The sequence below is a fragment of the Pseudonaja textilis genome, chromosome 2 (genome assembly GCF_049901715.1).
Source record: "Pseudonaja textilis isolate UNSWEBS1 chromosome 2, rPseTex1.2, whole genome shotgun sequence".
Classification (NCBI taxonomy): Eukaryota; Metazoa; Chordata; class Lepidosauria; order Squamata; family Elapidae; genus Pseudonaja; species Pseudonaja textilis.
In genome coordinates this window covers 78,462,921-78,477,475 of record NC_141991.1, presented here as the reverse complement: position 1 = coordinate 78,477,475, position 14,555 = coordinate 78,462,921, and the positions used below count along the sequence as shown (strand labels likewise).

Here is a 14,555-nt window from a genome sequence, read left to right as displayed (position 1 = left end):
ACCTTACGATGCCAAGTAGCGGCCCTTTCCTCAGTGCTATCCTGGGACTCATTTCCTTCCTTGTCTCACCATCCTTCTGTCAGGAGTTTTTAAAAGGGGCTTCTAACCTGCATCCCCCGGTAGTACATAGGTATCCTTCATTGGACCTTTTTAAGATGCTTCAGGCCCTGACGGAACCACCATTCACAGTGTCTCTGCAATTCTTGACACTAAAGGTGGTTTTTCTGGTATCAATCACATCGGCTAGAAGGGTGTAAGAACTGGCTGCCCTCTCAATCAGGCAGGATCTATGCACCTTTCATGATAATAGAGTTGTTCTCTATCTAGATCCCACCTTTATCCCAAAGGTCAATACCTGGTTGCACAGGTCCCAGGATATTGTGTTACCAGCTTTCTGCCCCCTTCCGCACCACAACTTAGAGCGCAAGTGGCACACCTTAGATGTTAGGAGAGTGCTTAGAATTTACCTCAAGCGCACTTCCACCTTTAGGGAAACTGAAACTATGTTTGTCTCCTTTCCCCCATCTCACTTGGGGAATAAAGCCTCTCCTCCCACCTTAAGCAGGTGGGTCAGGACGTGCGTTGCACAGGCCTACAAGGCTATTGCTCTTCTGATGCCTCAAGGGCTGACTGCACACTCTAACAGAAGTGCCGCAACTTCAGCTGCCTGGGCCAATCAGGCATCCCTGGAAGAGATTTTCAGGCCACATGGGCATCCCCATCACCCTTTATCAGACACTACCATCTGGATTCCTTTGCCTCTGTGAGTGCGGCCTTCGGCAGACGGGTACTTCAGCAAGTGGTTCCACAATCTGAGTGATCACCGGACAAGGACCCTCCCGTGAACATGCAGGCTTTGGTATGTCCCATCCTGAGCTCTCGCAGCAGCATGGAGGAGAATGGGCAATGGTATAATTACCTGAGAACACCCTTTCTATCTATGCTGCTAGAGAGCCCAGCCCTTCCCTTGTATTGTCCATATTCTGGTAAGCAATACTAACGTTCCAGATTCTGTTTTGCTTTCAGAGACACTCATACAGTCTGTCAGGTATCTTCACCGAAGCTGGGGACACTCCCGGGACCTGGCCTTTTATATACAAGAACAGACTCAGCTTAATGACATCATCAGGACAAGTCTAACCCATCCTGGGCTCTCTAGCAGCATAGATAGAAAGGGCGTTCTCAGGTAATTATACCAACGCCCATTTTGCGGGCTGAAGATAAATGTAAAATGGAATGAGAGCTCAAATTATGTATTACAGGAACATACACTGAGTCATTAGACTCTAAACCTCCAGATTATTTCTACAGACTGATTACCGTGACCCTCCAGAAATTTTGGACAAATGTCTTCCTTAATCCTGTTGGAAGATGGTGGATTGAATCTAGTCCTTTCTTCATGCAAGGCATAGGTGTTAACCAGTCAAGTTCTCCAGTAGTGAATTTTCACCAATAATGTGCTGTGTGTGCTCATGTGGCAGCAAGATACATCAGTAGTTTTGTCAGGAAAGGCACAACAGTCATAAGTAATAGAGGAGGGCAAAACTGAGAATATCAGCCTCTGTTCAATTTACTTAAGTAATGCCCTATCCTAATGAATAGGGGAAATTTGAAACAATCTTGCTATTCTTTAAAATTGTCATATGGTTATACCTTTCTTTGAAATACAATTTTTTCATGGCTAATTCTATACGTTTATTTGACTCGTAGAATGAGGGCAGGTGGTGCAGAAAGGAAGAGGCTGGAGTTCTGGTTACAAGATTTTTTTTTCTCACAAGAGAAATTTTCAAAGATCCCTAGTAGAGTAGAAGGCATGTTTGTAAGTTTTTAAAATATGAGAAAATGTTTTACACTATCCTATAAAGGAATGACTCCCACTGAGTCATTTGAAGAAAAAAGTACTGTAAAGTTTTTATTTGCAGTGGGAACAAATTATTTCCCTTTCTCTCTTTGCCCTTTAGCCTGTCTTCTTTTGCCCTTTATCATAAGGATAAATACGTTGTTATTTAATGGACATGATAGCCCCAGGAATTCTGAATTTGGTTGGTTGCCAGTGATATACTGAAATCATGATTAGAAGTCTTCTTTGCTTTTATTTAAAATACAATTTAATAAATATTTTTCCCAGTGGGGTATTTTTAAGAAAGTTGTATCGATTCCAAGGCTTTTATAGGCTCTTGAGTCCTTTTGCTTGAATTGTGAAATAGAACTATATTCGCTATGGTTATAAATGTGGGCCTGATCTGGATTACTTCATGCTGCAGATGAAAAGAGATTTCACCTTTAAATTGTAGACTAGAGGCAGAATCCAAACTTAGCCGGGAGTTCTAGCTTTTGATTCCCAAAATGTAGAGGAAACATTTGATGACATAACTAAAGAAAGTGTAGGACAAAGCTTGTTTTGGACACGTCTAGCCTAATTATAGAATTTGTGGGTGGGAAGGGTCCGAACATATTTTTTTACCAGTACTACTGCTTTCTTGCCAAAACAACTATTAATAAGGGAAATATGAAATAGCTATACAATATATGTTGAATTCTGCCCTTAGAAGCAATGAATTTCTCAGCAACCTTTTTTACCCCAGCAAAACATTTTAATGATACTTTACCCATCTAAGAAAACATTAGCGTTATGTTTTAGAAAGTCCTATATTATTAACATAAAGGCTAAGTAGTGTTGAACTGTCCATCTAATTTCAGCTGAGAAAATAAGAACCAAATGGATTGCTAGAGGGTAGTTAGCGATTCAAAGATTTCTAAAATGCCATTGGGGTTTGCAATTTTTTTCCTAGCTAAGTTTAAAAAAACACCAGATAAATAGGAAGAACAAATGGAAAATTGTTTTATTTCTTTTTCAGCACAACCAGGCATCTGCTTTTTCTTTCTTTATCACAAAATAAGTCACCAGAGAGGGGAAAAAAAGCAAATAGAGATGCTAATAGCTAAAGCATTTCAAAGGAAATTATTTGATGACTAAATAACTTTGCTGCCTCTCCAATTTGCCCTGTAAAATGATAAACTACTTTAAAAAAAGATTGTGATTCTAAACATGGATTGGATTGACATAGGAATTTGCACTCTTCATCTGGTTAGATATCTCAGCAGCATTCAGAATCATCAGCCATGGTCTCTGGATTTTCTGTGAGGTTATGGAGATCGGAGTCACAGTTTTGTAGCTTTTTTGTTCAGATTCCAATCAATGTTGTTAGGTCAGGAAAGATCAAGCCCTTATTCACTGTGTGCCCCTCCTTCAGTGATGGCCTTCTCCCTTGTCCTTTTTTTAAAACTTCTATATAAAACCCCTTCAGTTTGGAACCAGATATCCAAATACTGATGAGGTTCATTTTACATTAGAGCCTATACCAAATAGGAAATGTGGTAGAAGTCCCAGTGCTGGAAGTTGTGAAAGGTCTGATGGGGTGAAATAAACTAAGACTAAATTACAACATGATATAAAGAAATACCTGGTTCCATAATAGCGCTGTGTATTGTTCTTTATAAGGTTATAGTCTTCCCAAAGGGCCTGATGAGCAATTTCGAAGTTCTCCTGGATTCAGACCTCCTGTTAGAACTTCAGGTAGGAGATGTAGCCAGGAGCCTTGTATGGTAGCTACATTAGCACATCCATCAGTTGCACTTGTTCTTGGGCCTGAAGATACTGAAGACAGTAATTTGTGGGTAGTGATCTTTCAAGCTATTGTAATTTGTTTTAGGTGTGGTTGTCTTTGAAGATGACTTGGAAGCCTCTACAGAATTCACTGCTCATCTGCTAACCAGTGCTAGTTAGTTCAGCATATATATTCCAAAAGTTAAACTGGTTGCCAGTAAGTTAATGGACCTAATTCAAAATTCTGATTGTTTACTTTTAAAAGTTTGTATGGCTTGGGCCCTTACTATCTTTGGGACTGCCTTATCCAGATGGAAACTGCTTGCTGCACATCTTCCATCTTAGATTAAATGGTGCAGACCTGGAAAATACATTCTCTGTGGCATTTGTGTACCTGAGAGGGATATCACTCCTTTATTTTTCAGGAAGTTGGTGAAAACTTGTCTTCTGTAAGATTTTGAGGGATGTTAATTTTAATGGAAAACAGATTTTTTTTAAGGGATTAAATTTGTTTTGGCATAGCTGTGGTAAGCTACCTAGACTTGTTTAACTGGGCAATTGCAATTTAAAAAATAATAATACGGAAGTTCCAGAAGGCCCAGTCACCAGGGCCAGATATACTCCTAACATATCTGAAAGGTGCCATATTCAGGAAGATTCAATTGCACAAATACCATAGTTACCATCTTACTTATCCACAAGCCTCTGGATGGTTAATACTGAAATTCAAGAACTTGGACTTACAAGTGTGATATTAATTCATAGAGTGATCTATAGAAACCAGAGATTTGTAAGCCTGCCTGTTCTCTGCATGGGAGAATGACACAGCTAACAGAGAAACAGTGTAAAGAATGTAGAGAATGCCACTTACCCTGCTGGATGGGGAAACCTAGTAATCTAATCTGCAGATTGTTGTTATTTCAAGACTCTAGAACCACAAGTAACTGTCAAAGTCTGGCAGAATTTCTTTTAGGGGAAACTAGAAGAAGCAATACAACTGGTTGTTAGATGATTCTGTGAAGAAACACTCACCCTTCCTTTCTTTGAGAGAAAGGATCCTTGGTGCTCTCTGAGCTTGGTCATTTTCTTGCAGATATTTCATTACCCAAATTAGGTAACATCATCAGTGTTAGTGATGATTGTAGCATTGATGATGTTACCTAGTTTGGGTAATGAAAAGTGCAACAAAACAACCAAGCTCAGAGCATCAAGGACCCCTCATTTCAACCCTGAGCTACAAATGTTTTCCTTTACTGGTTTCTTTGAGAGATAAGTAATGGAAGAGTCCTCAGCCCACTTTGTAGCAATTTAGTTAACTGCCAGGTTTTGTGACATTGTGTGCTGGTAATGTCCCCATGGGAAAATGCTGCCAGCATGGGGGCGTCTCCCATTTATATGGTTCTTCTGCTCTGAATTGTGCTCTGGGTTCTTCTGCTCTGAATCTACAGTTTCTGCCTCATTATTTGCCACGTTATGGGATTATGATGAAAGAGATTCTGATAATTGCTCCAACAATTCTCATGTATAATGTACCTGAAAGGTTAACTTGGTTGCCAATCTGTTTCAGAAAAAAATTATTTCAAGAATACAATTCTTATTACAAGTAGTCCTTGACTTACAACAATTCATTTAGTGACCATTCAAAGTTACAACGGCACTAAAAAAAGTGACTTATGACCATTTTCACACTTACAACCTTTGGAGCAGCCCTATGATCATGTGATCAAAATACAGATGTTTGGCAATTGGTTCATTCTTTATGACTATGTCCCAAGGTCATGCAGTTCTTATGCTGTGTCCCAAGGTCATGTGATCACCTTTTGCAACCTTTTTATACGCACAATCAATGGGGAAGCCAGATTCACTTAACCACATTACTAATTTAACAACTGCAGTGATTCACTTAACAACCGTGGTAAGAAATGCCCTAAAATGGGGCAAAACATCACTTAACAACAGAAATTTTGGGCTCAATTACGGTCGTAAGTTGAGGGCCACCTGTATTGATTTTTTACATTGCATGCATTTAAGCAGATCCTGGCCATCTCTCAGAGATGCTATAGTTCAGCGTGGCTCATCTGAGGTTGAAACATTGATAGGTGTGAAGAGCATCAGGTTGAGAAAGAGTGCTATAATTGTATCCGGCCTTTAGGTTCTACATTAAACAAAAAGTTGAATTCCAAAATCTTTTTTGATTCCACATGTTATCACATTTCCCCCCAAAATGGTGCATTTCTTGTGTGTTAGAATTGCAATTCTCAGAATTCCTACCAACATGTCTGAAAATTTTGGAAGTTGCGGCTTCAAAGCTACCAGATTAGGGAAGACAGAATTACAAGATAAGATGTTGCAAGCTCCTATATAGGAGAGAAGCTTGACGTAAAAGAAAAATGAGCACCAGACTTTTAGCATCATTTTACAAGTGGAAAAATTATATAGCTTCATAAAAAATCCCGCTAATCTCTGCCAAGTTATTTATTTATTGCACAGATTAGTGAGCTTGTGCTGGCACACGGATTTTAGAGAGTAGTAGTATGTTCTCATGGAACTCATTTAGTTCACTAGATGAAGCTGGTTCTTGAATTCAAATGGATTTCCTCCACATAAATTCTATTTTTGAGAAAGAGCACATAAGTGCAGGTGTAAAAAATAAAGGGTGGAAGTAGTGCTAAATAGCAAAATGGTTGGTTTAAGTTGATGGAAAATAGAGTAGTAGAATTTTATAGGTATTTTTCATTTAACCTGATTTTAGATCTAGATAGGATGCCATTAAATATAACTCACAGGCACTGCATTCTAAGGGAATTATGTAGGATAGCATGAGAACGTGGCTAAAATATTTTTCTGTTCTTAGCTTCAAGAAGCAGGAATTACCCTGTTATAGTTTTTTTTTTTTACCTTTGTCCTTTTGGAGTTTTTACATTGACCTAGTCAGCAAAAATCAATACTGTGTTCAGTTGGAATTTCAGCTCTATAAACTCTCTTCAATCCATCTTCAGCACCTTTTTCTCTCCCTGAAATCTAATAGTCGTCAAGTACAAGGCTGGTTTAATAACATCTGTTCCCTCTGAATTACTGGAGCGAAGTATTGATAAAGCCATATTGTCAAGAAGTAATTTTAATCATGTTTTGACAGGGCAATTTTTTATCACAACATTGTCAGTAAAAATGCTTATGTTAGTTCACTGTTATTATCATTCATAGTGGTATGTTAAAATATTGCACATGTGTTGGAGATGAAAGCGGTACTTAAGGTTTTATGATTTAGTATTTATGGGAATTCCTTTGCAGATTGTCATCTCCTCCAAAGGCATCCTGTGGTCTTGTCATCAAGTGCAATTTTCTCTTAATAGCTCTAGTGATTAAACCACAAACAAAACTATTTTCTATGGTTTGGTTGTTCTTTCCGCCCTCAGCCTTAGAGAAAGTTAAATAGTATCTATTTGGCGATAGCTTAGACAACCTTAGACCAGTGTGTTAAGATTTTTTGTGGTTTCCTTTTATGAGATAATTTTGTAATTGCATGCTAACTACACCTGCATTACTTCAATTTTTGTAAAGCAGGTGTGTCAACAAAGACTTTTTCTCGTGCCAAGAAAATGTATGAGCCGTTAATACAGGGATCCCCAAACTTGGCAATTTTAAGACTTGTGGACTTCAACTCCCAGAATTCCTCAGCCAGCTCTGCTGGCTGAAGAATTCTGGGGGTTAAAGTCCACAAGTCTTTAAAGTTGCCAAGTTTGGAGACCTCTGCCTCAATACTTAAGGTGTAGTCAAGCAGATAACTTTTTTCATGCAATGAGGAAACAGATTATTTTAGTTTCTTTTGTCTGTTTCTAAACAGATTCTGATTTTTTTTCTCTCCCATATATATGCATCTGTCACTTGGGGAGGCAGGTGGAAAACATTAGGATGAAGTACAACAAGACTATGATCCAGTCTTGCCACAGCTCATGGAAATGAAGAGATGAAGGAAGAAGTTGAAATTGCAACCACCTCAATTTTCCTTTATTGCAGGATATATAAAGCTGCATATATTGTCTCTTGGTTGCAAATTGGCAACTAGCTATTAAAATTTTGCACTTCATTTACAATCCCTATAAATTAGACCTATGAAAATGGCCACAAAACTATATGTATACCTGTGCTAATATAGTGCATGTAATGGCACTATAAGGATATAATTGTGATCACAATTGAGCCCAAAATTTCTGTTGCTAAGTGAGATATTTGTTAAATGAATTTTGATCTTTCCTGCCACAGCTGTTAAGTTAGTAATGTGCTTGTTAAGTTAATCTTGCTTTCCCATTGAGTTTGCTTGTCAGAAAATCACAAAAGGTGATCACATAAACAGGACGGATTGCCAAGCATCTGAATTTTGATCATGTGACATGGGGATGCCGCAGTGGTTGTACGTGTGAAAATGCAATTGCCTCATTTTCGTTATGCAGGATACTGCTATGATTTGATCTATACACTTTCATAGGAACCCCAATATAACTACAGGGAATCCTAACTAACAAGTGGTATTTGGAACCAGGAACACTGTTCTTAAGTGTTAACTGTTATGGTCATAAGATACAATATCACTGTACAGTGGCAATGTTCCAGCAGTACCAGTATCTGTTGTATCTTAGATGAACCTTGCTGTCTCAGTGTCCCATGGTCTCATGAATGCCATTTGTGATAATCTGCTGCCTTCTCCATTTGATATTCCTTGCCAGAAACTGGCAGTACAGGTTGCAAATGGCAATTATATGACTGCAGCATTGTACTTGCAAGTCAGTTTCCAAGTACTTGAGTTAGTCACATGACCACACAGAAACTACAATGGCCATAACTACAGGAACCCCTTGTGAGCCCCCCTTGTTAAATGCTGTTTTGTAACTGGTCACTGAAAAAGCAGATCTGAGGTGGTATTCAGCAGGTTCTGACCAGTTCTGGAGAACAGGCAGTGGGAATATTGAGAAGTTCGGAATACCACTTCTGACTGGCCCTGCCCCCATCTATTCTCTGCCTCCTGATCTGCTGGGTCTTCTTTTGTTGCCTGCACAGGAGAACGGAGCTGGAAAGCAGGTTAGTGGGGTGCGGAGGGAATGGGGATTTTACAGTATCCTTCCCCTGCCATACCCACCAAGCCACGTCCACAGAACCGGTAGTAAAAAAATTGAATCCCACCACTGAAGCGGATGTTAAACGAAGACTACCTGTATATTTTTCTGAACAGTTTGGACTAAGGATTTTGTGCTGTTACAGAACAATTGATATTGTTTTTAATGTTTTTTTATTTGATTCAATGGAAAGTAGAAAAAAATCTCCAAATTAATTAATTATAGGTAGTCTTCAACTTATGACAATTGAGCCCAACAATTCTGTTACCAAGCAACAGTTAAGTGAATTTTGCCCCATTTTACAACCTTTCTTGCCGCAGTTGTTAAGTGAATCACTGCAGTTATTAAGTGAGTAATATGTTTATTAAGTGAATCTGGCTTTCCCATTGACTTTGCTTATCAGAAGGTCGCAAAAAGTGATCACAAAACCCTGGGACACTGCAGCCATCATAAATATGAACCCGTTGCCAAGCACCCAAATTTTGACCATGTGACTGTGGGGAATTTTGCAACGGTCATATATTTGAAGTCACTTTTCTCGATGCTGTTGTAACTTTGAATGATCACTAAATAAATGGTTGTAAGTCAAGAACTATCTCTAACTTATAGGAATGATTTGCCACCATTTGTGTGCTGTGTATACGGTTAGATAGCTTGTATCTTATATGCACCAGATGAGATATGTGTGATATTTATTAACACTGATCTGCTCACTTCTATTTTAACATGGAGATACTGCTATAGGTGCTATAGATACACAGCATTGCATTTGGGGTATTACTCCCTCATGTGTCAGTTGGTGTATAAAATGGCAATTATCTATATATGCAAATAATATATTTTAAATTGTATGTAAAATCTTCCCATAATCTTTTTCAAGCTGTTTTTTCACATCTACAATTGGAAGTAACCTGTAGAATACAACCTCTATTTGTTCTACTTATTGCTACAGGTTTGATTATACTTGCTGAAATATCATTAAATGGTTTTCTTACTCTGTATTGATAAAAATCATTAGCTGGGTAAAATGTAATTAAAACCAGGGCTGCAAAAAGAATTTTTTATTTACTATTTATTTATTTAGCCCTCTATTTAGTAAATTTGCTTGCCATGTAGATTTCACAGAAGAAATCAACATTATAAATAACTATATACATAAACATACACAATAAATATGGCAGAATATACATAAAACTGTGAATTTGGCATAGAACAAATACACTCTAAAGGTCACTAAAGTAAAACGAACTTAAACTCAGACATGTACACATTACAGTGTACATAGTTACAGTAATACAACAGGATCTTAAGTCACCTGTTTCATACCAAAAACCTAGCAAGGAGCAAACAGCTCTGGGACATTTTTTTACAACAATCTGTTGTGGAAGGAAAATGGTCCGCATTTTGTTATAAGCATAATAAAAGCTGATCTCATTGTGGAGTGATACTTTTCATATCCTAAGAAAAATGGCCAACTACTTTTAATTTTTGGAGAAAATTTGAAATCTGCATAGCAGGCCGTTGTATTTCATTGACTTTCTATATAGAACAACCACCTATAGTTTAGATTCCAAGCAAGCTACCAAAAGACTACTTACTTGTCCAAGTTCTCATTTTCCCCTCCCATTTATATATGAATACAACTGTTTCAAAATAAAACCATTTGCATCCTCATTTTATAGTTTGGTTTCATGCCATTGGTCCATGCTGTTGCAATTTTATCCTCAGATGCTTTTCAAATGTATTCTCCCAAACTCTTAATTCATTTGGTTGTTGAATTTGAATAATAAGTTGCAAGATAGCATTTTAGTTGCATTATTTTTATGGACTTACCAAGTAAATTCCTTAGTGGAGAATCCTTAGATTTGGGTAAGTTGTATGGGTGGTTTGAAAATTATACTTAGGAGATATGTTGCATAATTAAAAGCAAGATACATTCATGCATCCAAGAGGCAGAGAATAGAAAAGAAAACAACGTTACATCTAAAAAACAGTTTTTTAAAAAAGGCCCGTAGTAATTTACTGTCATTAGGCTAAGTATTCACTGGTGCTGCTGGTGTTAATGCGATATGTGGATTTCCTGAGATAACAGTGATTTGGTGCCATAATGAGTTCTTGAGCAGCAAATGTAATGTTCAATTTCTTTTCTTACAGATGGAAGAGAAACGGCGAAAATACTCGATCAGCAGTGATAACTCAGACACTACTGACAGTAAGACTTTTTATTCAAACTTTACAACAAGATAACCAATGATTCACCTTCAGCAGGGAAAGAATTTGAATAATTACATGCAGACAGTTGGGGAAACTACATGTTACAGGTAGTCCCTGGACAATGAATTGTGTACAGGGATTACTTATAAATATATTACAAGAAGTAAATATATACCTGTCAATGAAGGTCTTGGAACTACTTGTCTTCCTGTTGTGAGTAATGTGTGCATAATTGGTCAATGGCAAAACCTTGATCTTGAAGTAAGCCTATCTGCAAACACAGGTGGGCTTCAAGTTGAGTTATCTGGTAGCCAGACAGTAATTACAAGGATGGGGATATTGAAATAGAACATGCTTCAAAATTATTCTCCAAACCAAAAGGTTTAGTCAAAATCTATACTTTCGTCATTCTACATTTTTACGTTGCCATATCCAAGTGACATTATGAAGATACCCTACTTTTACTGCTTCTTCCTGTTAAAATCTAAGCCCTAGATCTGGGTTGTCAAAGTCGATTTCGTTGAGGGCCACATCAGGATTGTGTTTGACCTGAGGGGCCAATGGGTGTGTACAGTTTGATATCACATGTTGGGAGTGCCTATGGTGGCCTGAGCAATACACCAGCAAAAACATCTCAGATGGGTTGCCCAGACCACCCCCCCGGACCCCATTTTTAGCCCCAATGGCCTCCTGCAGCCCTTTGCCAGCAAAACCAGAGCTCTGTTTTTGCTAGCAGAAGGCTGCAGAAAGCATTGCAGCTGAAAATGGGGCCTGGGAGGACCGCATGCAGCCATCCTGACCGCTATTTTTGCTGGCAGAGGCACTGGGGCTCAGTCCTTCACTGTTTCTAGGGCAGCCCTTTGGGCCAGTTCTAAGCACCTCACAGGCGAAATCCAGCCCCCGGGCCTTGAGTTTGACACCCCTGCCCTAGTTGGAACCCATGGTGCTTAAGAACTAATGTCTGAGTTTGGGCAGTTAAAACAAGCCAGAGGCTGCAATAGTGTAGTTAAAATAAATTGTGTAAGGCTATCTCAGTTGACCAAAAGAACTGGCTTTGGACTTGTACCAGGCATGGAACTTTGGCTTGCAAATGTTATGTAAACTTATCAATAAACCTGTACCTACCTTTAAACAAGGTACAAGGTGTGACATTTAGAGCCACATGACACTGTGAAGCTGTTATCTGTTCTTGGAAAAAGGAGGTTGTAGTTAGGTTTATGATTACTCTAGTTAAAATATGACCCGCTGTATAAAAAGCAAAGCCAGCAGAGATGAGGCAGAGCTATTTAAAGAGTGATTGATATTAAAGAAGCTGTGTTTTTTTTTAAGTCTGCAGGCAAAACTATATATTTTTAGGACTATTATATTTTGGGGGTGTCCCAATATTACTCAACGAAAATCCTAGTGGGTACCTGCTTTGTTCTCAGGTGGTTCTGCGGCTGTTTCAGGGAGAGGAAACAATACTCGGCTGGATGACTCTATAAATATGTGTGCATACACACACACGTAGAGCACCTTATTGCCATTTCCCTCAGTCTCTGAGAGTCACAATTTCAGAAAAGATAATACTACTGAAAAGAGTCAGATTTGCCCAGAGTTGCTACCTGTTAATTAATTCTCTCTTCTTCTCCCTCCCCCTCTCTCCCCTTCTCTCGCTCCCTCTCTCAGAAAGAGGGGGGCAGTATACATTATAATTTGAGATGTGTAAATTTAAGATAAAAGATTAAAAACTAACCTTTCCATGTTATTTCTATATTTATTTGAAGATAGGGTTTTTTAAAGTATAATAATATGCATGATTCAGTGTGGAAAGAAGTCCTTCCTTATTAAGATTAATATTTGATTTACAGGTGTCTGGGGGGAGAGTATGTTTGATGTTTATAGGACAGCATTAACTCTGCAATTTTGTCACTGCTTGCAAATTGACTAAATTTTTAAAAATAATATGTGTATATAATTTGTAAAAAAAAATCCTTGTTCATTAGAGTAGAAAGGCACAGCATAAATCAAATGTCATCTAAAATAAAAATTGCTTTGGTCTAAATTTTGCAAATGTGTTGATTTAAAATTCGGTTTGTACTTAAAAACCATCAGGTCTTGTAGTTCATTGTGATAGTTGGGCAGCCAGCTAGAAACCAGGAGACTGTGAGTTCTGATCTTGCTTTAAGCCAGCTGGGTGATCTTGGGCCAGTCCCTCTCTCTCAGTCCCAGAAAGAAGGCAATGGCAAATCACTTCTGGAATCATGCCGGGACTTTCAGGACAGTCACCAAGAATTAACGCTAACTTAAAGTCACACTCACACAACCAAACAAAGAACCTCATCATGTTCTTTATGGTACAACTTTTATATCCTTTTGGGGTCTTTTTATATCTTTTTATATTCTTTTGTGTATTAAAGATGCTACTATTCTGACCAAGGCTTCCTGAGACACCAACAAACACACGTTAAATCCAAAACCATTTTATTTAAGTTCAACGGCTGTGAATTATTGTCATTCACAGCCCATAATGAGTCTCAACCAGTTATAAATAGTCCCATGGAAGTCTGCCAAAATTCTTTGGGAGAAGTCTGATAATAGTGCACCTTTATCTTTCTTGAAGCGCTGCCAATGACTAAAGTACCAATTAGTCTTTCAAAACCAAACAGAGCACAAATTCACCACGGAGCTTTCAGGTTCCAAACTGACCAGAGCAAACAATTTTGCTTCCTGCAAAGGTTCCTGTCCCTTTGCATTTCCTTTATATCTTATGGGAGGGGCAATCACCTCCAAGCCTTACTACCGAGTCACCCCTTTTGTCTTAGCTGCTCTTGCCTTCAGGGAGCTCTGCGCACACGCACACTGGGAACAGGCTCCCTTTGTTCCTCTGCCTCACTGCTGTCAGATTCTGGAGGCTCCGGAGTCAGCACATAACTCCCAGATGGCCCTGGCTCCATCTCTGTATCGGAGGCAGGACCATCGTCTGAGTTCTCCCCAGATTGGCCCATGTTTTTCCCCACTGCCTGATTCTGCTGCCGTCTCCACAGGCTGCCAGTGGACCACAACAGCTACCAATAAGATGACTTGTAAGCCTCAGATTCAAGAGGGAATTGATATATGAGGTAGCCTTCTTAAGTAGAATAAAATGTTACCTACTGGGATTGGAAAGCAAAAGAAGCACATGCAATTAATTCCTTGTGACAATTTGCTTTGAAGCATTCTCCAGAATCTTCACTATGAGGATTATGGGTGTGGAGTCCTTCTTTGCACTGCTGCAAGAACAGTGTCTTTTAAAAAGAAAACACATTAGCCCTGCAAAGAAACAAAGTAAAATCTCTAGAAACAAAATAAAGGAACATTAAAAAAAAACTGAAATCCTTATATCTTTTTTGAAATGCAGGGAGCCCTCTACCAGTTGTCTTTTAAAAATCCATAGTATTAGGTAGCTCTTTTAAAATAAATTAAGGGAGAATAATATTATGTACAATTAATATGAAAGTCTGGAACTTATACAGTCTATTTATGTGGATACACAGCAATTCTACTAAATTACACTCATCAAGAAAACTATCCAGGCAGTCTCTGAGTATCAGACACAATTAAATGGAAAAGGAAAAAACAACAACACTTGAGATGGACATAAG

At 38.5% G+C, this 14,555-nt stretch overlaps 1 protein-coding gene across 2 annotated transcripts in view; it reads left to right on the top strand.

Moving 5' to 3' along the window:
- JADE2 (jade family PHD finger 2) overlaps positions 1–14,555 on the top strand; it is a 228,057-nt gene that overhangs the window by 18,239 nt on the left and 195,263 nt on the right. For both annotated transcript variants that reach the window (XM_026696488.2, XM_026696487.2), the window contains exon 2: positions 10,873–10,930. In XM_026696488.2, the coding sequence (XP_026552273.1) occupies positions 10,873–10,930 (58 nt within the window). The remainder of the gene's footprint in view (positions 1–10,872; positions 10,931–14,555) is intronic.